The following is a 22,692-nucleotide window of genomic DNA, read 5'->3' on the forward strand; positions in this document are numbered from 1 at the left end:
GGGAGTCGGTCTTTGCTGCTGGTACCGGCGTGTCCTGCAACGGGAACTGCAGTTGTATTACGTTGTTTTGTATCATGAAGTTGACAATCGATTATAGGTCTGCCAACTTGTTCGCCATCCCTTTAATCTTGCTGTCCCTTCGCAAGCATCTATCCTTCCATACCTAGAGGTTGCTTTCGTTGTAGTACTCATATTGATCTACTTTCTTTGGGACATTTCCCTCTTTGCCGACGTCCATTTCCCCAGGATTCAAATCCTGTGCTTCTTCATTACAGTTTTCTTTCCCAATCTTAGGATCTCTATGTTCAGAACTCTCACCGTTAATGTTATCCCCAATCTTTTCTTCCTGTTCGTCGTTGGCCATCTATTCTCCTTAAGTTCTCACACACGACGCCAAATTGTGGGTGTTGATTTATGACCACGCAACCAAACGGGGAACTCAACTGGAGAGTACCGGCAGAATAGATTAAGCCCAACAACCTGCACAAGAAGATGAGAATCTGGCGGCGGTTCGTCCACCGGGGGGCACTCTGACAATCAAGTCAGTAATCAATATCTCTTAAAGATAGCAAATTGTGCTTAAACTCACAAGAAAGAACTTACCTCAGACCCATGAGAGTGCCTTGCTTTTATAACCAACAGTGACCTAATCCCATTAGAAGCCTCGCTTTAATGGACTCAGGCTCAATGCTCATCCTATACCCTCGTCTAGATAGAGATAAACTTTTCTTGAGCCTTATCTTTATCCAGACTGAGATCCTTCTTTGTTCTAGGACTCTTGTCCCTTATCCGCTTATCTCGGATTCCGGTATCTTCAAAGACAACCTCGGCCCAGCAGAGGTCATCTCGGTGTGTGACCAGGCCACGTAGCACCTCGGCTGACACTTCGGCGTCACCTTTGCCACATGCTGTCTTTCACAAAATACTTCCCCACAACTTTCCCTATTAAAAAAAAAAAAAAATAGTCGTGTCTGGACGTATTCATAATGCTCTGTGTGACTTTTGGAGGGGCCTCATCATCCAAAATGCTTTTGGAAAAATTACAAATAATATAACAGTGAAAAAATACTTATATTTTTATAGTGGCATAAATTTTTTTGTGTGTGTTAAAATTGTACACCAAAAAATATTTCAATTAATAATTTAATTATTATATAGAAAAATAGTTATGAATTTTAGTTTTTCAATTAATAAAGTTAAATAAAAAATTTTGACAAGAGAATATTTTTAATTTTTTAAATCGCATTAGACAATCTATATTTTAAACAAATCTCAAAAGTGTATTTCTAATTTATCTATTTTTTTTAAAAAAAAAAGAAAAAAAAAAAGAGAAAGAAAAGGTAATGGATACATCTCTTGAAACTTCCTAATAGATCTGTTGTACTTAGCCATTAAATTTGGATAAAATTGAAAATTAGATATTTTTCTAAACTCAGTAGCACATTTTTTTTTTGGAGATTTTCTTTTTCGATGACTAAAACTTATTTGATTGTTTCAAGATTATAAATTTGATTACTTTAAAATAAGTTTCTTAATTAATTAACTAATGTGCACTTGATTTTGCTATTGAACAAAAAAATTAAATTAAATTAAATTTGGCTGTGGCTGAAGAAAAAAAAAAGGGTCAAGCTAGGTTGGGAAAAACCCAAACTCCTTAGGCGATGGGAAAGGTGGTCCTCATGGGAGATGGAGAATAAGAAATAGGGCTGCAAACGAGCCGAGCCGAGCTTTGCTGAGCTCGAGCTTGGCTCGTTTATATATCAAGCTCTTTTATTCAGCTCGAGCTCAGCTCGATAAGAAACTGGGCTCGGTTCGGCTCGATAATTTTTTTAAATATTATTAAAAATATAAATAATGTATTTATACAATTATTTATATATATTTATATATTATTTAATATATAAATAATATATTTATTATATAATTTAAATATAGCTAAACAAGCCGAGCTCGTGCAAGCTCGAGCTCGAGCTCGGCTCGGCTCGTTTACTAAACGAGCCGAGCTAAGCCGAGCCGAGTTTGTTCATGAATAGCTTGGTTCATTTGCGTAATAGGGAATGGGGAATGGAGAAAAATTATATACTAGCATAAAAGGCACATGCAAGGCACGGGTTACTGTGACCTTTGACTCTAATATTTTATTGAGTTTACTAGTAAATGAAATACAATAATATGACAATTTTTTGAAAATATTTATTTTATGTTTGATTCACTCAAAAATAATTAAAAAAAAATACATTTTATAAGTGTGTGAATAAATGTATAATTTCAAACTGTGAATATTAAGTTTACAAAAAGTACACTAAGGAGTTTTTTTAGTATTTTTTTGTGTTGTGTTACGTTTGGAATTACATTAATTGGAGTGTTACGTTTGAGAAAAATACATTAAGGAGTTTTTTTTATTTGTTACATTGGAGTGTTATATTTGGAAAAAGTACACTATGGAGTTTTTTGAAGTGTTACATTGTTACGTTTTATTCCTAAAAAATTAAATCCAAACGTGTAAGTGACTACCTTTTCTGTAATTTTCACTTTAATAGGACCTTTGGGTTTACAAGAAAAAAGGAAGGCTAAACAGTTCACAAGATTACATTTTGAGATTTATTGGCGTTTCACCCTATTTTTAATATCCAAATGAATATTTATTTTAATATTTTATAATTTAATCTATATCATACAAAATTATTATATGATAATTACACTTTTATAATACAATAGAACTAAAATTATCAAAATATACAAATAATTGAACTAAAATTAATATATATATATATATATATAAGCATTCAAGTAACACTTTTATGGAATGATAACGCCAATATTATCAAAATAAATAATTACAATCATACTTTAATTTTAGTTTAAAATAAAAACTAAAATTAAAATTATTCTTTCATAACATACACATCGTATCATCAAATATTTGTTGAAAAAAATATAGGACGTGCATTGCACGAGTTAATTGCTAATTTAAATATGATAGAATTATATATATATATATATATATATATTTTGTCTGAGCTAATCTTTTCAATATAAAAATAAAGTTCTTACAAAAGGAACCATGAGTAAGAGGGGGGTCCCAGCAGTGATTGTTGTGCCTTAATTTGATGTGTATTATGGTTTTTTGTTTATGATCCGAACTGATCATTTTGTAGGGTTTGTTGAGTACTTCATGTCCATCAAAAATCATATTAATCGGATATCAATAATTATATGATCGGCAATCAAAAATAAACAATAAGTTTTTCTTTTGAGAAATAGCATAAAAAATATGCAATTTGATCATATACTTGATATCCGATTAATATGATTTTTAAGTACTCAGCAAACCCTACAAAATGAAAGGTTAGGATCATAAAAATAAGTGTATAATACATTTCAAATTGAGACACAACAGTGACCCCAACTCCTCAACATTTAGCGCTCTCCATCCCTTTCTCGGTGCCTAAAAATCTGTAATGTTTGCTTTACATTTAAAATGTGTAATTACATGAGCATTTGTGTGTGTATGAAAGTGAATTTATATAAGTAGATATTATTATTTTTTTGGTTACAATCTGTATTTTTCTTTCAGTAAACACTTTTTCAGTTTTAACGTCTATTCGCTTAAGGAGCAATTAAAATTTTCTCTTTTTGGTTCTTCATATAATTGACGATCTTGCTGCAATTTTTGTGCGTTGAATAATACTCAGAAAAAAAGTATGGGAAAATAACAAGACAGTGGTACCAGAAATTAAAATTATAGAATCATGAAAAAGTATAACATTTTAATTATTAAAATTTGTAAACTTTATCATTAATTAGTAATCTTTTTTTACTGTGATACTGTATTGTTATTTCCCCAAAAAGTATCCTTCATTGCCCATTATGCTGTGATGTTACCACATCTGTTGTGGTTGCTGCCAATATTACTTCTACTGGGCATTCACCATTTTTTTTTTTTTTTTGAAAAATGCTAAGAATCCACCTTTGCATGTAGAATTTACTTTGATTGTATTTTGTGTGGTGAAAATTAAATTAATGAAGTGTGGAGTCTACATATGAAATGAATCTGAGCCATTAATTTTTTTTTAGGTAAATTCTAGATTGATAAGGATAAATTTGTAATATTATTGTTTTTTTTAGGCCACCGGTTGAGAATGGTGTTAATGTTTTTCCTATTTTATGTTTAATGTTTTTCAGCTACAAATAGTAAAAATGACTAAAAGCACCATGTTATCAAAAATTTGTTTATATATCTTCCAGTGTGTAAATATTAATTTATATGTCGTCTAAAAACATAGACGACAAGAGTGTGTTTGAAAATAAAAAGGATATGATCAATCAAGAGTTAAGAGAAGTTACAAAGTTAGTGGTCTTGCATGGTGGAACATGGAAGACAGGATGAAAGAAGTTAAAGCACATGTGGAGAATATGATGGACAAAATGACTTAGTGGAAGACATGGAGAGACATGTGGTATTGTGAGAATGAAGGTGAAAAAGTGGATAATTTTAGGTAATTATTGGGTAGTTATTGCTGGAAGGATTTTCCTATAAATAGCCATTGATGGCTACATTTACAGGAACGCATAATCAGATTTAGAAACCAATCTATTTTACCTTACATTTTTCTAGTTCTTTACCTTTCAAGTATTTACTTTTTAGTTTTTTACCTTCCAGTCCTTTACTTTCCTGCACTTACGTAGTTCTAAATTAGTCTGTTCGTTACTGTAATCCCATTCGAAACTGTGGAACTGCAAAGGTACAATTGTAAACGTTTGTTTACTGAATGAAATTTATTTTCTGACACTATTCACTCCCTTCTCCTTTTACTATTGTGATTAGTTTTTCTAAATTTTCTCCTAATAACAAGTCATCAGTAAAAGTCCTATTCATTGAGGTTAAAAGAACTTTGAAATAACTGTCTGATTAATTGGTTGGCATTTATTATTTCTGTAAGGGTTTATTGATTCTTACTGACACGCTCAAATTATATTTTTAACCTTCGAAAGTTAAAAAAGTTATCATATACATAAAGAACCTTACAAAATAAAAAATTTAAATTATTAAAACGAAACTTATGATGTAACATATGAGTCCAAACAGGACTTGGAGCCCAATCCTTTTTAAACCTCTCTAATTGGTCAGAATCATTGCACCACACTTGGAGGTCGAGGGTGCAAGTCCCCTTCTCCGACAACATCCTCCGTCCGATCTAAAAATATGTATATATATATATATATATATTAAATCTCATTTTCTTCTAAGAGGCCACCACTGCCTAAGTCTATCTTTTGTAGAGCTTATAATATAATGGTGCTGGATCGGCGGTGGCTGTGCATGTGAAGCCTTTTAATTACATATTGGTTCTCCAAAATTATTTGACTCGCCTCGAAAAGTAAAATATAAATGATTTTTAACAATAAAATTTTAAATATATTTGTAGGCATAAATAATTTTAAGTTGAAAAAATATATATTTTTTTGAGATTTATTTTGAGACAAAAAATTTAAATTAAAAAAAAGGATAATTTATCAATAAATATCTAATTTCGTAGTTAAATATGCAATAATAAAACTTTCAACCATTAGAATATTCTCTAAAAATGATTTTATCCTTCATTTTTTTATCTTCAAAACCTTAATTCGTGACAGTAGATTAACCTTATGGTGATGCATCTGTCATGATGGCCTATCTCTGTATTTTAGTTATGCCAGAGTAAACTCTGTTTTTCCTTCACTATCCCAAAATTCATATAGCGTAGAGTATATGGGTTGTTTGGTAACATCCTGTTGCAAGCTTATTGGTAATCAAAACATAAAAACTACAAACATTATTATCTCCGTGAGTTTGTTATAATATATTTAAATTATTTTTTATCTCATAATTTGTAATAAAAAAATGCACTAAACATTCTCAAATTAAATATAAATATAACTAGTTCCAATAAACTGCGTCAAATATAACCATATTACCAGCTAACCTATCTTTTTCTAATAAAAATTCCTAAAAAAACCACGATTTGAGTCTTGCAAGTTCCATGTAGAATTTAAATAAAGTATTTGGATGAAGATTTAAGTGAGAATTCGTAGAGAGAAAGGAAAATGAAGTACGAAACTGAAACAAAAATCTAAGCTATATAATTCATTAAATTGCATTTAAAGGGTAATAATTCAAAGTCATTATACTTTCATAAAAATGCAAATTAAAACAAGTGAGAATTGCGTATGGTGTTACAGTTTTCACGTGCACTTTATGAAAGTACATATTGGAAATCAAGCAAGCTATTTGTTAATAATACCAGCTGCATGCTTATATCATTAATATATATTTAATAGTTAGTGCTTCTCCATCAGATGATTTATTGTAGTGCTTTAGGTAGTGCCTTCAACTTTCGGCTACTTTTTATTTTTATATGTTTTCTTTCATAATGTAGTATCATAATGATGTTGTATTAGCTCTCCTATATAATGGAGCCTTCTCTTCATGTTTAATATACAATTGAATCACAGAGTGTATTAGCTCTTTCAATCACTCTCTCAATATTTCTCTCTTTCAATCACTCTCTCAGTATTTCTTTCATGGTATCAGAGCAGGTGTAATCCTGTCTTATCATCAATATTTTCTTGTTGTCTCTCTCTTCTACTCAAATCTATTCTTCTATTTCATGCCTAAATACGGTCCAGCTTTTGGAATGGCTATCGACTCATCCTCCTCTTCTTCTGATATTATCATCTCATCATCTTTATCCTCTCATCAAATGGAAACCTCTCATCCTCCGATCACCGCCCATAAACTGAATGGGCAAAATTATTTGCAATGGTCTCAATCCATATTAATGTTTATACGGGGAAAGGAGAAAGACGACTACATCACCGGAGCCTCAGCACTACCAGAAACCACAGCATCAACCTACAAAAGGTGGATAGCTGAAAATAACATGGTCATGTCGTGGCTCGTCAACTCTATGACCACTGACATTGGCGAAAATTTTCTGTCATTTGATACTGCCAAAGAGATCTGGGACATGGCAAAAGAAACGTTTTCAGACAAGGAAAACACATCTGAAATCATCCAGCTTGAAAGCTCCCTCCACGATTTACGTCAAGACAATCTTACGGTAACTGAATATTTCAATACCCTTACTCGTCTATGGCGACAACTTGATACGTTTGAGGTTCATAACTGGCAGTGTGTTACTGATGGTTTGTTGTATAAAAAGATTGTCGAAGGGAAGCGTGTGTTTACATTCTTGTTAGGATTAAACACAAATCTTGATGAAATCAGAGGAAGAATTATGGGAGTAAAACCGCTACCTAGCCTTAGAGAGGCATTCTCTGAAGTCCGTCGCGAAGAAAGCCGGAAAAAACTCATGATGGGATCCCATCAACAACTGAATATGGCAGAAAGCTCGGCTCTTAAGACTCAATTCGCTCCTATTGACAACCGTCAGAAAAATAAAGGAGGTAGGCCTTGGTGTGATCATTGTAGAAAGCCGGGTCACTCGAGAGAAACTTGCTGGAAGATTCATGGAAAGCCAGCAGATTGGAAGCCACGTCAGCCTCTTGAGAAAGAAGGACGAGGTAATCATGTAGGTACAAATGAACGATCACCACAACCTGAAGCAAGCCCTTTCACCAAGGAGCAAATGGAGATGCTCCAGAAACTACTACAGTCACAATCTGGTTCGTCTTCCAACCACATCATTGGATCCGGAACCTTGGCTCACAAAGGTAATTCTTTGAACGCCTTTACTGTTGGTAAGAAACGCAAAAAACCTTGGATTGTGGACTCAGGAGCATCTGATCATATGACGGGAGATGCAACAATTTTTGATACATATAGCTCATGTCAAAATAATTTAACGGTCCGAATAGCAGATGGTTCACTATCAAAGGTTGCTGGTATAGGTTCAGTTGTGCTGTCTAGGAATCTTATTCTCAGCTCTGTTCTCCTTGTTCCTGACTTGGACTGTAATTTATTGTCAATTAGTAAACTCACTAAGGAAAAGAGGTGTGTTACTAATTTTTTCTCCACTCATTGTGAATTTCAGGATTTGGATTCGGGGAAGACGATTGGCAATGCTGAGGAATGCTCTGGACTCTACATCCTTAAGGAACGCCACTATCCACAGGAACAACCTCAAACGGCAATTCGTGGTAGTTCTTTTTCGGTTTCGTGTCAAAATAACGATAGAGCAATTATGTTGTGGCACTATCGCTTAGGTCATCCGAATGTTATGTATCTCAAGCATTTATTTCCTTCATTATTTAAAACTCCAAAACCTTTTGATTGTGAAATCTGTCAATTGTCTAAGCATGTACGGTCCCATTTTCCCATTCAATCCTATAAAGCGTCTCGTCCATTCTCACTAATTCATAGTGATATCTGGGGTCCATCAAGAATAAAAAATGTAACTGGTACTAGGTGGTTTGTCTCATTCATAGATGATCATACTAGATTAACCTGGGTCTTCCTCATGAAAGAAAAATCTGAAACAAGCCAAATTTTCAAAAATTTTCAAATTATGATTCAGACACAATTCCAGTCAAAAATCCAAATTCTAAAATCTGATAATGCTCGGGACTATTTCAACTCCATTCTAGGAGAATTTTTAGCCAAAGAAGGGATAGTTCACTTAAGTTCATGTGTTGACACCCCACAACAAAATGGCATCGCTGAACGGAAAAATAGACATTTGTTAGATGTTGCTAGATCGCTAATGTTTTCCACAAATGTTCCACAATTCTTCTGGGGGGAAGCTGTTCTTACAGCAGCCTACCTTATCAATAGGATGCCATCTAGGGTACTACAATTCCAAACTCCTTGTCAACTTCTCCTAAAATCCTTTCCAACTACTCGCCTCATCTCCACTATCCCACCAAAAATTTTCGGGTGTTCTGTCTTTGTTCATATCCATCAACAGTATCGAAGTAAACTTGATCCTAGGTCGCTCAAGTGTATCTTCATTGGGTATTCGTCACATCAAAAAGGGTATAAGTGTTACTCTCCGGTCACAAGGAAATTCTACAATTCCATGGGTGTCACATTTTTTGAAACCCAGTCTTACTACCCTAAAATCATTCTTCAGGGGGAGACTCCAACCCAGGAATATCAATTTTGGACCCTTGAGTCATTTAGTGAGCCATCCATCACCACCAAAAATCCCACACCTCCTGAGTCATTGAATCAATCTTTACCTGCCGAAAATTCTGAGTTCATTGTTGACTTGCGGGATAATGAGCACATCCAAGAGGAAACGGAGGAAGGAGCAATTTCTCAACAATCCCATGAGGCTGAACCGGGTTCTAATCCAAGCAACATTCCAGGTGACAATCTTCCTCCCACAGATAGTACTGATAATTTTGAGTTAGAAAATAGTATTCTTAATATGCCCATAGCTTGGAGAAAAGGAGTTAGATCATGTACTCAGCATCCCATTGGGAACTTTATTTCTTATGATAAGCTATCACCTTCGTTTCGTGCCTTCACTTCTAGCATCACGGAGATACCCATTCCGCGGAATATTCAGGAAGCTTTCAAGTATCCGAAATGGAAGGCGGCAGTCAATGAGGAAGTTCGGGCTCTGGAAAAGAATGGTACTTGGGCAATTACTGATCTTCCAAGAGGTAAGAAACCAGTTGGGTGTAAGTGGATTTTCACAGTAAAACACAAGGCAGATGGTAATGTAGAACGTTATAAAGCTCGGTTGGTCGCCAAAGGATTCTCCCAATCCTATGGCATTGACTATCAAGAAACCTTTGCTCCAGTTGCCAAGCTCAACACTGTTCGTGTACTTTTATCCTTGGCAGCTAATCTCGATTGGACACTTCACCAACTTGATGTGAAAAATGCCTTTCTCAATGGTGACTTAGAGGAAGAAGTTTACATGGACATTCCTGCTGGACTTGAGACAACATTAAATTTCAACAAAGTTTGCAGACTCCAAAAATCCTTGTATGGTCTCAAACAATCTCCCAGGGCCTGGTTTGAACGGTTCACTAAGGCAGTGAAAGGGTACGGTTTTGTTCAATGTCAATCCGATCATACATTATTTGTGAAGCACTCCCTAGGAGGGAAATTGGCAATTATCATTGTTTATGTCGATGACATAATTCTAACAGGTGATCATGAAGAGGAAATTGGCTTACTTAAAAAATTCCTAACAAAGGAATTTGAGATTAAAGATCTTGGAAACCTTAAGTACTTTCTTGGAATGGAGATTGCTAGGTCAAAGAAAGGTATAGCAGTCTCACAACGTAAATACGTTCTAGACTTACTGAATGAAACAGGGATGCTAGGATGCAAGCCGGCAGACACACCTATGGACACAACTATCAAACTGGAAGAAAGTGACGGTAGTGCACCAAGTGATAAAGGGAGATATCAACGTCTTGTGGGAAAACTCATTTATCTTTCTCATACAAGGCCAGACATCGGCTTCTCTGTTAGTGTGGTCAGTCAATTCATGAATAATCCAACCGAAAAACACATGACTGCTGTGATCAGAATATTGAGGTACCTAAAAAGGACACCAGGAAAGGGTCTCTTCTTCCAAAGAACAACAAATAGAAAAATTGAGATTTTTTCAGATGCAGATTGGGCAAGTTCATTGACTGATCGAAGATCAACTTCTGGCTATTGTTCGTTTGTTTGGGGGAACGCGGTTACATGGCGAAGCAAGAAACAGTCAGTGGTAGCCCGTAGTAGTGCTGAGGCAGAATTTCGTGCTATGGCACTAGGTATCTGTGAGGGAATCTGGTTGAACAGGATGTTAGAAGAATTACGGGTTCCATCTGAGCATCCCATGGTTTTATACTGCGACAACCAAGCCGCCATCAGTATAGCTAAGAATCCGGTTCATCATGATCGAACGAAACACGTGGAGATAGATCGACACTTTATCAAGGAAAAGATTGAAAAAGGAGTTTTTCAAGTCAGCTACACTCCAACAAACTATCAAAAGGCTGACATTCTCACAAAAGCTCTTGCTCGCGTTCACTTCGAAGATCTGACGGAAAAATTGGGAATGATTAATATCTACAACGTAGCTTGAGGGGGAGTATTGGAAATCAAGCAAGCTATTTGTTAATAATACCAGCTGCATGCTTATATCATTAATATATATTTAATAGTTAGTGCTTCTCCATCAGATGATTTATTGTAGTGCTTTAGGTAGTGCCTTCAACTTTCGGCTACTTTTTATTTTTATATGTTTTCTTTCATAATGTAGTATCATAATGATGTTGTATTAGCTCTCCTATATAATGGAGCCTTCTCTTCATGTTTAATATACAATTGAATCACAGAGTGTATTAGCTCTTTCAATCACTCTCTCAATATTTCTCTCTTTCAATCACTCTCTCAATATTTCTTTCAGTACAATTATTTTTGAGTTGTACCAATTTAAATGCATTTTTTGTTGGGATTCATTCCATGTCTCCCCAAAAGAGAATGGAAGCACAATTACACACATACTACAGAGAAAAATATACACACATAAAAGTTTATGTGATTTGACGCAAATTGCCTACATTTACAAAACAGAGACATTGCACTACCCTAATAAAATAGATGATATAGATGAGATGATCAAAATACTCAAAACTCACATCACTACATAAACCCCATCGTCAAAGATAGTTGCGCCTTTACTCATTCTGATGCTTTATGGTATTTTTTTTCCCTTACCCTTTATATGTTTATTTTCTCTCATTGTTCTCTGACCAAAACCTGTAGCTCACATGGTTACACATCCTTAATTACGACTTTTGTGCCTTTGGTTATCATATACTGTGTTGTTAGTTATAACTCCTTGAGATATTAATTATGACATTATTTTTGTTATGATCTAAGAGTTCTCTCTTATACCTTTTGATGTTTGGTTATAACTCAATTTATTTTTATTTTTATTAATTATGACTTTCATAATATTGAGTTATGCCATTTGTAATAATCAATATCACAAATGATATAACTTGCATATGGGTGTGTACCATAAAATTACCCTATTTATAATAGCTTACTCATAAGAAATATAATTCTCATACAATTAAGTAATCCAAACTATGCTATGCTAACTCAAAAGCATGTATAAATCAACATAATAACTAATAATTATATAGGACTCACATAAATAACATGGGTGAACTAATCCCAACATTATTTCCTATTTCATTTCCCTTCCTTCTTCCTTCTTCCTTCTTCCTTCTTCCGTTCCCTACATTTTTTTATTTTTGATAAATTTACTCAAAAGTCTTATCTCAGAAAAGCATGTACCAAAACGTTTCATGAATTTTTTGTAATTAGTCTCATTGAATTTGAAAAGGTGCACCGTGAGATCCTTTTAATATATTTCTTGAAGATTTCAAATGTAGGTATGTTTCATTTGTGCACTATTATCTTATTAAATTTTTATCAAATGTGACATTCTTAAAATGTGACAATGGGATATCAATCTAAAGTGTGCACTATTGTCTTATTAAACTTTTGTCAAATGTGTCATTCTACTTAAAATGTGACAATGAGACATTTGTACACTATTGTCTTATTAAAATTTGCCAAATGTGTCATTCTTAAAATGTGATAATATACCATCATTCTAATGTGTATATTATTGTCTTATTAACTTTTTGTCAAATGTGTCATTTTTAAAATGTAAAAATGGAATATCATTCTAATGTGTGCACTATTGTCTTATTACTTTTTCAAATGTGGGTATTGCTTGATTTGAGAAATTTTAATATGAAATAGGACTTATGAAATTATAAGAATATTTATGGGACTAAAAGGTCCATAAATAATGGATATATGATTTATTAATAAATGCCCCTTTATTTTATTTTATTTTTTTATAAATTTTATATCCAAACACAGTCTTAATGTGACAAAGTTTTTCTTCAACTAAATTTTTTTTGGTAGGTAATCAATAATTCATTAATAGTGAAGCAACGAATATAAAGTTGAGAAGTGATATCGGTAGTTATATTATATGTTTGAATTAAATTTGTATTATAAAAAATGAATGGTTATTATTGAAATAATATTTATCATTCATTTTTTTTAATAAATATGATTCAAATGTATAGTTATCGACGTTCAATACCATTGTAATTTTTTACATTAATATTCTATTCAAATATTCCTAAAAAGTAAACAATTCATATTACTGACATCGGTCTCAAAATGGGAACAATAGCGGGCAATATGAGCCTATTTCGGATCCCGTTTTGATGATCCAAACAGTTCACATTTTAAAATATACATCGAGTAGGAAACAATTATAAAAAATCAAGTTAATCGGACATTGTTAACCATTTAATCGAAATTCATTTGTATCTATAAAAATAAATGACAATTGTTATTTGAAATATAAAACAAAGTATAAATGTAAGTGGATGAAAGGGTTAATGATATCCGATCAAATTGATTTTTTACAGGTATGTTCTACTCATTATATTTTAAAATGTGAACCATTTAGATTATTGAAACGGATCTCGAAATGGGCTCATATTGCCACACAACAACCACCCCATTTCCCCAAAAAACGAGATTACCAAATCTGAACACTCTCTTAAATTGACATGATGACTTAGCCTCCGTTTGGGAAGTGGGTTGACTTTTTAGCTTTTTGGCTTTTTTGACTATTTTAGCCTGGTCTAAAAAGTTTGGTTTGAGAAGGACTTTTTAGCTTTTTTGACTTTTTTTTGTGAGAGAATAGTATAAATTATGGGTTGGATGTGATGTTTTGTTTGTTATGGTTAAAATAGCCTATTTTGTTTTTTGTGGCTATTTTAGCCCCAAAACCACTTGCCAAACACCACCTCCCATTGAAAAAATAGTTTATTTTTTGAACCCAAGTATCATTACCTTTAGCAATATTTTTCCCAAGAAAAAAAGCAATGTGCGTTCACAATTTATGTCGATCAGTAGGGGCCCCGAAACTCTAATCTTAAAACAAAAGACACACGGTTCATTGTTGTTTCAGTAGGGACCCCAAAACTCTAATCTTTGGGTTGAAGGTTTAATACAAATAGAAGTACTGCAAGAAACCAGAGAGAAGCTCACAATTTATTTATTTATTTTTTGTTGTTGTTTTCGAAAGCAGAAGAAAGTTTAATCAACTTGTTTACATTGTAACAAACAGGCCAATAAGCGTGTTGCGAATTACACACTGATTTGTTTACCCCGGTTATTTACACCAGTTGATGTGGATTCATCCTACTTGATTCCAAGTAAATCACCCGAACATATCTAAGAATTTATTATTGTTTGACCACAAGACAAAAATAGATATGGATAAGATGTGTAGCCCACAATTCTGTTTGCAGATAAGGTATAATATAACTTTGCTTTTCAAGGAAACTTAAAGAATTTTCTTCCAAAAACTTTATAAAAAAAAAAATTATTAAAAAGAATCTTATTACTGTAACAAGTTTATCTTCATTTTGTTTATGGTAGGTAATCAATGATTCATTAATAGTGAAGCACTGAATAGAAAGCTACGAAGGGACATACCTATTTTACAAAATAATAGTTTCAACTAAAAGCAGAGCCATTGATTTGTCTTGTCTCTAGCTATTGATATTGCTTCAGGATTTGCTAGAGATGTTCCAAATCCTAGCAATCAACATCTTCAGGATTTGCTAGAGATGTTCCAGGATTTGCTAGAGATGCCAATTACCTTCGCTGTTCTGGACTTGCCATCAACATCTAATCTTTGCTCTCATATCTTCTTCAATCATCTTAAATATTTTTGCAACATCTCTCCTTACTTGAGTGAATAGTTGAACAGTGACTGAGTGACAATTACACAAGGCTCCTACTAAAAACACAACATATATGCAATCTTAGTCAGAACAAGCCTTATTGGTGGGCCGAGCCGCCCTTATTAGAGTAAATATACCCTATTATTTATTTCCTCCAAATGTGATACAGAGATAACTTTATATACAAAAGTTTTGAAGCTCTTTAGTTGGTCAGAATCCTTATACCTCGCTAGGAGGTCAAGGGCTCGATTTCCCTTCTCAAACTACGACCGCCGAGTTAGAAAAAATAAATAAAAAGAATATTGAATCTGATTTTCTTCGAAGAGCCCACAAATGCCAAACCATTGTGGTTTTCTACAAAAATGATCTGATTAAACCTTCTATATCCTTGAGTACCTTCACAGATAGGATGAAAAAAAAAAGAAAAAAAAAAAAAAGCAAGAATTTGAAACAGTACCTTCGGGTATGTCTAAGAAAAAAACAATACAAGTTTTATTATTTGCTCATTTATTAAACTGTCACTTATAATACAGTAATTGAACATACATAATGATAAAACTAACAATGTCTATGACGTCAAATATTAAATACCTAACTATTCATATTTACAAGTATTTTGTATTTCTCCATTTGAGGTAGCTGAAAAATGGTTTCTCGGGAACAGGTATCCACTTCACAAGCCAACCAATCGGCCAAGATACTGCAGCAAATCCAATACATACTACCCACTGCCACCAATTCAACCTCTCTGTACTTGCAAATTTCTTCAGGAATTCCACCATCACCACTTGAAGAACAATGGTAATCCCAATGATCGCCAAAAACAACTTGCTCCTATGTATTTCCTTGAAGACATTCTTCTTCTCAAGCTTCCTTGCATTGAATTCGTTGAAAACTTGGCAAAGCACAAAAGTATTGAAGATTAGCGTGTTGTTGACATTTGTATTCACCCCAAAGATTGATTTGCCTCCGAATTGTAAGGTCAGTAGCACGGCTATCTGGTAGAATGCTTGAGCTAGCAGGTTCCTCCACATAATGTTGGAGATGAGTGGTTTAGTTCGACCTGTTGAATTCACCCCATGTGAAGGAGGTGATGCTCTTCCATGGGAACACACCTTGGTCAACAATGGAAGGCCACCAACCATCTTGAAGAGTCAAGGATGGAGGCTGCCCAAAGGCTCTCCCACCTACTCCCTCACCTATAAATGGAGGTTGAGAGGGGGGAGAGCAAAATGTGAGCAAACCGTGAGACAACAAAGAGAGTGAGAGATGTGAGGCGGAGAGACCGTCTCCCTCGGTGTGAGCGAGGGAGACGGGTGAGTGGCTGAGTGAGGAGAGTGTGAGCTCCTCCTCTATTGTAATCTTTCTGTAATCTCCTCATTGGTATAGTGATAACCGGTTACTCTCCCGTGGACGTAGGCATTGGGCCGAACCACGTAAAATATTGTGTCTCCTTATGTGTGGGTGTGTTTTTCTGCTTGCAATGATTTCTATAAGGTCTTGGGCGGGATCCCAGATCCCAACAAGTGGTATCAGAGCCTCGTCGGTGGCGTTTCGGAACAAAAACAGCGTGGTATTCGAAACTGCCCAGAAATCAAGTTGCTCGAAATCAGGTTTTGAGCATACCAGGAGCAAGGGCTCGAGAAGAGGAGTCCAACCATATAAAGCAGACACCCAGAGGAGTTGGCACGCACCCCCACGCGCCGCCTGAAGAAGGCGCGTGAGAACCAGTCTCGGCACGCGCCTCCACGCGCCGTGAAGGCAGCCGGCGCGTCGGCCCAGTCTCAGGCACGCGCCACACGCGCGGCGAGAGGAAGAAGGTGACTGAGCAGACGCGCGTCCGTGACACGCGCCAGGCCCACGCGCACGCCACGTGGACCCACGTCAGCAGCGACGTGTCATAATCTCCGCCACGTGTCATCCACGTGGCAGCCACGTGTCTGCCACGTCAGCGTGGTGTTGACCAGTCAACCAGAGGCAGGAGGAAGGATCCAGTGCTTCGCGGCTACGGTGCAGCCGCAGATCTGAGGCGTACAAAATGTTTTGGCTAGATCGAAGCCATTTGGAGTCCGTTTTTGGTGATCCAATAGTGGTTTCAGACTATTTGGAGTATTCCGGACACATCCGTACGGTCAGATTTTGGAGATGAAGTTTCTGTAAAAAGAAGGCAGATTAAAGTGGCAGACGGCGTCAGGGGCAGTGGACGGAATATTCTGTTGGTACACGGAATATTCCCTGAACTTCTGAAGATTTCAATTTGGCCCAGAATTTTCAGAAAATTGTGGTGTGGCCCAGGTTTCGGGGAAAGTTTTTCAGTGAGGTCCCTGGAAGTGCAGCGAAGGTTGGTTCTAGCTAAACGGACCGCTCCGGACGCAACCGCGAGGTCAGAATAGTGAAATTCTGAACGGTTTGGAAAGATTGTCAAAACATGGGAGTTTGTCATCTTCAATACTCGAAGGAAGGTTGCCGGATATTGTGGAACGCTGCGGATTCACTGAAGAGGTTAGAATGGGCAGATTCTGACCCGATTGGACAACCAGATACAGATTGAGATAGATCATTGAAGACCAGAGGAGATCAGGCTTGATCAAATGGCAGATCGAGGGAGATCAGGATTGGTCAGGGGCGATCAGAGGATTGCAGACATGATTATCTCAAGATCAAAGGTCTAGGAAAGTTCTGTCAAAAAGACACTGTCTAAGGAGACTGGTTCTTAAGTGGGACCGGTTGTGACCCCACCAGTCTTTCCTGGGAACTTTCCTGGTTGTTGAGGTGATCGGAGGATCTGGTTCAATCAAAAGAGAAGACCATTCATCGACGGATAGATGATTTGGCAACCAGTACAGGCTCAGGGAAATACTGTGGCTGTTGGAGCTACTGTATACGAGAAGGTACTAATGGTATGTGGACATGTAGAACAATAGTTGCAGAGGAGCATACTAAGCGCAGAAGTACAATTGCAGACGTGCAACAGTGCAAGGGTACGCTAGAGTGTCGTACAGAGGCGCGAGAAGAGTGTGCAGCAGCGGGTTGTTGACAGTTCACAGGAACTTCCAGACAGAGAAATTGAGACAGGTAAAACGCAAGAGTGCGTGCCAAGGAGTGGCAAGTCTTATTTCTCTATGGTGGTTTCTTTAGTTCCATGGCAGCAGATGATAGAGTTGATGTAGATCTCTCAAGCAAGCTTGACGCAGGGAGACCAGAAGCCATGGGTGCGAGCACTATGCACGGAGTTGCATAGTGGTAACTTGTACAGACCGGTGGAAGTTGTCTTGACAGAAGGGCTAACTGTCAAACATCAGTACGGACAAGTGAGACAGAACCGAACATCAGGGATTGCAGCACAGACAACAAGCGTATGTGGAAACGCCAGGAGGTTGTTCAGAAGTGCAGAAGGGCAAAGGCTGGTTGTTCAGAAATAAGCTCCGAGCAAGGAAACTTGAGGATGTTGATGTGTCAAACTCTGAAGTTTTCTAGTTGCTCCAGTGTTCATCATGCAAGGAGTTGCATGATAGTCAAGGGCATCCAAGCAGGGGGTGCAGGACATCCAATCAGGGGGTGTCGGATATCTTGGTTGCGCAAGTTCAAGCATAGCAGGTATAGACATCCGAGACAGGAAGCATGGAAGAGATCTGTGGGAGATAGGAGCAGTGGCTCTCTCCAAATCAGAGAGTGGTGTGAGTTGAGTTGAGGATGTCGGATTCCCTCCTCCTCTTGTATCTCTGGTGTTTTATCTCTAGCTTCAGGGGATGCAGCGTCTCAGTGAAGAGATGCAGACTATGTTGAATTTGGGCGTGACAAGATTAGCAGCAGTGTGTGCAGTGGATCACCTCACATGGGTTGAGGGGGTGATTTGTTGAATTCACCCCATGTGAAGGAGGTGATGCTCTTCCATGGGAACACACCTTGGTCAACAATGGAAGGCCACCAACCATCTTGAAGAGTCAAGGATGGAGGCTGCCCAAAGGCTCTCCCACCTACTCCCTCACCTATAAATGGAGGTTGAGAGGAGAGAGCAAAATGTGAGCAAACCGTGAGACAACAAAGAGAGTGAGAGATGTGAGGCGGAGAGACCGTCTCCCTCGGTGTGAGCGAGGGAGACGGGTGAGTGGCTGAGTGAGGAGAGTGTGAGCTCCTCCTCTATTGTAATCTTTCTGTAATCTCCTCATTGGTATAGTGATAACCGGTTACTCTCCCGTGGACGTAGGCATTGGGCCGAACCACGTAAAATATTGTGTCTCCTTATGTGTGGGTGTGTTTTTCTGCTTGCAATGATTTCTATAAGGTCTTGGGCGGGATCCCAGATCCCAACACGACCCACGGGTGGTTTATGCATGAGTTCTTTGGAGGGCTTTTCTGTGGCCAGAGCCAAAGCACCTAAGGTGTCCATGATCAAGTTCACCCACAATAACTGGACAGCTGTAAGTGGGACTTCACCGGCCGAAACTGCTGCGACAAAGTTGATGAAAAGGGCAGCAACATTCACAGTGAGCTGGAATTGGATGAATTTTTGAATGTTGTTGTAGACACATCTTCCCCACTTTAATACCGTGACTACAGAACCAAAGTTATCATCTAAAATGACAATATCTGAACTCTCTTTCGCCACTTCTGTTCCTTGAATCCCCATAGATAGACCTATATCTGCTTTCTTCAATGCTGGTGCATCATTCGTGCCATCACCAGTAACTGCCACAACATGGCCTTTCTGCTTCAAGCATTGCACCATGAGAAGCTTATCGAATGGGGAAGATCTGGCCATCACACAGATTTTATCAACTTTCTCCAATCGCTCCTCTGGAGTGTAGTTGCGAAATTCCTCACCTTCTACCACTGCTCCACTAATATCCTGATTAGGCCTAAGTATCCCGCATTCAGTGGCTATAGCTCTAGCTGTGAAAACATTGTCGCCAGTGATCATTTTGATGTTCACTCCAGCATACTGACAAGCTTCCACGGCTTTCTGCACACCAGGCCGACATGGATCCTTTATACCTACCAATCCCAAAAGGGTCAAATTGCAGTCTTTCAAATTTTTGTTCACTTTTTCGCCTTCATTCTCTTCTTCTTGAACTTGTTTATGAGCAAAAGCAATGCATCGAAGGCTGCTCGTGGCCATACCTTGAATCATTTGATCAAATTTCTTCCTTTCAACATCATCCAAGACCTTGATTTCTCCAGAGACATCATAGTAATGGGAACACATTGCGAGCACCATCTCTGCAGCCCCTTTCCAATGCACATTGATCGTACTGTCATCCTTCTTCCTCATTGAAACGCCGCTTCTTTTCTTTGTTGAATTGAAGGCTTCAACATGGAGGATTGAACAGCTCTGCTTCAGTTTCTCCATATCCATGTTTAGTTCCATGACAGCCCAAAAAAGAATTGCTTTTTCAGTGGGGCTGCCAGAGAACTCAAATTCGGGTCCTGAAGTGGACTTGTAAACAGTGCCTGTTGTATTCAAACCGACACCTTGGTGGAGCAATTCAAGAACATTGTCTGAAATTGAAGTTGAATTTCTTTCCTCCATCGATTCTTGGCCGAGCCAGAACTTTGTTACCTTCATTTGGTTGAGTGTGAGGGTTCCCGTTTTGTCAGTACAAATGACGGTGGCAGAACCCATTGTTTCACATGCAGAGAGCTTTCTCACCATTGCCTGATCAGCCATCATTCTCTTCATCGAATAAGCCAAAGTAAGTGTGACAGCCAATGGCAAGCCTTCAGGAATTGCAACAACAACAATAGTTACTGCAGCAGCTACAATCCCCACAACAGAATTGATAATGTCATCAACTTTTGTCTTGCTTCCATTGAACTCTGTATTTCCATTTGCATCTTTTGTATTGCCTGTGAAATACCGAACCAACAACACCACTAGAACTAGGAAAGCAACAACCAAACCAACCTTGCCTATGGCCGAGGTTAGTTTGTTGAGCCGGGCTTGTAAGGGAGTTTGCTCGTTGGTGTCGCGGCTGATTGTGCTCATCATCTCGCCCCATGTCGTGCTCATGCCAACCGATGTCACAAGCATTCGGCCAAACCCATCAGCCACCTTGGTACCCGAAAACAAGAATGGATTTTTAGTAAGATTCACTTCGACGTGCTCGCTTTCGCCTGTCATGCTCGATTCATCAACTTGTAGCGAGTGCCCATCTATGAACAGGCCGTCAGCTGGAACCTGATCTCCAATCTTTAAGCAAACAACATCTCCAACAACAATTTCAAAAATCGAAACTTGTTGCCTCCTTCCATTTCTCACAACATCAATTGGGATATTGTTGCTAACTTTAGATAACTTGAGAAATTGCCTATTCTGCTTGAAATTACTTCCTGCTGAGACTGCTATGACAAGAAAGACAGCGAAAAATATGCTGCCTCCATCGTACCACCCTTCTTTTAGCCCATTTTCTTTGATGCCGAAGCCAAGTGAAAGAGCTGCACATACTAAAAGGATTATAATAGTAGGATCTTTCAAAGCCTCCCACACGAAACGATAGAAACGTTTCGTGGAAGGCCTTTGATATGTGTTAGTGCCAAAAGCTTCGTGTCTGCTCGAAATATCTTCTTCGTCATCTCCATTTATTCCAAGCTCCAAATTGGTTTTGAGATCAGAAGCTAGACCATGAACTCCATGATGTTTTTCAACAAGCTGGTTTAGATTTTTCTTCTTGACAAGTTGGGTGAAGCTTGACTTATCAATGTTGGTGAAACAGGGGTGTGGTGGTTCGAAAACATCGATTACAACAACTCGGTTAGATGGAACAGGGGAGACCTTTCTCTTGTTCTTGGCTTTCAAGCAAGAAGAGATGGCCCTTGAACAGTAGATTGTAGCAAATGCCAAGTGCCATCTATGTTTGTTGGGGTTATCAAGGCAGGTGGGTAGTTTGAGGACAGAGTCATGCGCGATTGTTTCAAATAATGTAAACATGCTTTGAAAAACAAAAATAAAAATAAAAATAGAGATTTGTTTCAAAAAGCAGAATGATATATGGTACGGTGTACGGAGGCAAGTCTAATAGTTACAACCTTATTATGACAATGAGAGATGAAATAAAAGAATAATATCGTGCAGAAACTAATGTAGCATGAAAATATTAGCTCACTTCTGATACCGAAGAAGATCAAAGGTTGGCTCGGTGAAAGACACGTTCTCAAGCGACTTCAAGTCTTATATGAAGATTGCTGGTAATGGTAATGGCGTATTTGCAACCATATTTATAGAGGGCGCATTTTGTATCCGCGTAGCCGTAATTTCGTATGAGTTCACTTTGAAAAATCAAATATTTAATCATAAGAAGCAACAAAACACCTTCCGGGCATGAGGATAGGAATTTCTGCCTTATCCGGGTCCGAGCCCGGCCCACGGACATATAATGTTTTTCAAGTACTAAATAATTTTTATTTTTATAGACTTTTATTAGAAATAATTTGACAACTCTATGTCCAATTATTTTTATAAATAGAGATTTGTTAAGGTGAATTGTATTTCATAAGGATCTTGCAAATTATTACTCTCAAACCGGGTACTGATAAAAGCGTAAATAATGACCCCCCCTCCAAAAAAAATTTAGGATTTCAATACACATTTCTTATAGAGAAAATATTACTTTTGCCCACTAAATTATCACTCAAAAATCAATTCAACCTTTATTCTTTCAATAATATCAATTTTGCACATAAAATATTTAATTTTAGATCAATTTTACTCCTACTGTTAGCTATTGTTCATAATCAAATAGAAGTTGCTGATATGGTAACAAAATTTCATTTGAAATTTTATTTTGCCACTCAAACTATTTCTAAAATATCAATTAGACTCCCAAATTTCATTTTGCTCGGGGTCTAATTGATATTTTAGGATAGTTTGGGAGGTAAAATAAAAATTTAAATGAAGATTGAGTGTCACATAGGCAACTACGGTTTGATTATAAACAACAATTG

At 37.1% G+C, this 22,692-nt stretch overlaps 3 protein-coding genes across 3 annotated transcripts; 2 read left to right on the plus strand and 1 right to left on the minus strand.

The window, feature by feature from the left end:
* Nucleotides 1-6,677: 6,677 nt before the first annotated feature.
* LOC145795651 (uncharacterized) lies at nucleotides 6,678-7,248 on the plus strand. Its single transcript, XM_082880496.1, has 2 exons — nucleotides 6,678-7,160; nucleotides 7,243-7,248. The coding sequence occupies exons 1-2, from the start codon at nucleotides 6,678-6,680 to the stop codon at nucleotides 7,246-7,248; spliced, it is 489 nt and encodes a 162-aa protein (XP_082736622.1).
* Nucleotides 7,189-8,249, plus strand: LOC145794604 (uncharacterized). The gene is made up of 2 exons (XM_082877022.1): nucleotides 7,189-7,716; nucleotides 8,037-8,249. Exons 1-2 carry the CDS (start codon nucleotides 7,281-7,283, stop codon nucleotides 8,069-8,071), a joined length of 471 nt encoding a protein of 156 aa, XP_082733148.1. The 5' UTR covers nucleotides 7,189-7,280; the 3' UTR covers nucleotides 8,072-8,249.
* Nucleotides 8,250-15,217: 6,968 nt separating this feature from the next.
* Nucleotides 15,218-21,932, minus strand: LOC114305020 (putative calcium-transporting ATPase 13, plasma membrane-type). The gene is made up of 2 exons (XM_082877562.1): nucleotides 19,069-21,932; nucleotides 15,218-15,814 (listed from the first exon to the last, which is right to left on the minus strand). The coding sequence occupies exons 1-2, from the start codon at nucleotides 21,677-21,679 to the stop codon at nucleotides 15,357-15,359; spliced, it is 3,069 nt and encodes a 1,022-aa protein (XP_082733688.1). The 5' UTR covers nucleotides 21,680-21,932; the 3' UTR covers nucleotides 15,218-15,356.
* Nucleotides 21,933-22,692: the final 760 nt, after the last annotated feature.

The sequence above is a fragment of the Camellia sinensis genome, chromosome 7 (genome assembly GCF_055761805.1).
Source record: "Camellia sinensis isolate YWXY chromosome 7, ASM5576180v1, whole genome shotgun sequence".
In the NCBI taxonomy this organism is placed as follows: Eukaryota; Viridiplantae; Streptophyta; class Magnoliopsida; order Ericales; family Theaceae; genus Camellia; species Camellia sinensis.

What these genes read in the sequence shown, in the direction of transcription:
- LOC145795651 (XM_082880496.1), top strand. Translation starts at nt 6,678, where the DNA reads ATGGCTATCGACTCATCCTCCTCTTCTTCTGATATTATCATCTCATCA.
- LOC145794604 (XM_082877022.1), top strand. Translation starts at nt 7,281, where the DNA reads ATGGGAGTAAAACCGCTACCTAGCCTTAGAGAGGCATTCTCTGAAGTC. An exon ending in CGGAACCTTGGCTCACAAAG is followed by an intron (nt 7,717 to 8,036) that starts GTAATTCTTTGA and finishes TGTGAATTTCAG; the next exon opens with GATTTGGATTCGGGGAAGAC.
- LOC114305020 (XM_082877562.1), bottom strand. Translation starts at nt 21,679, where the DNA reads ATGTTTACATTATTTGAAACAATCGCGCATGACTCTGTCCTCAAACTA. An exon ending in CATGCATAAACCACCCGTGG is followed by an intron (nt 15,815 to 19,068) that starts GTCGTGTTGGGA and finishes TGAATTCAACAG; the next exon opens with GTCGAACTAAACCACTCATC.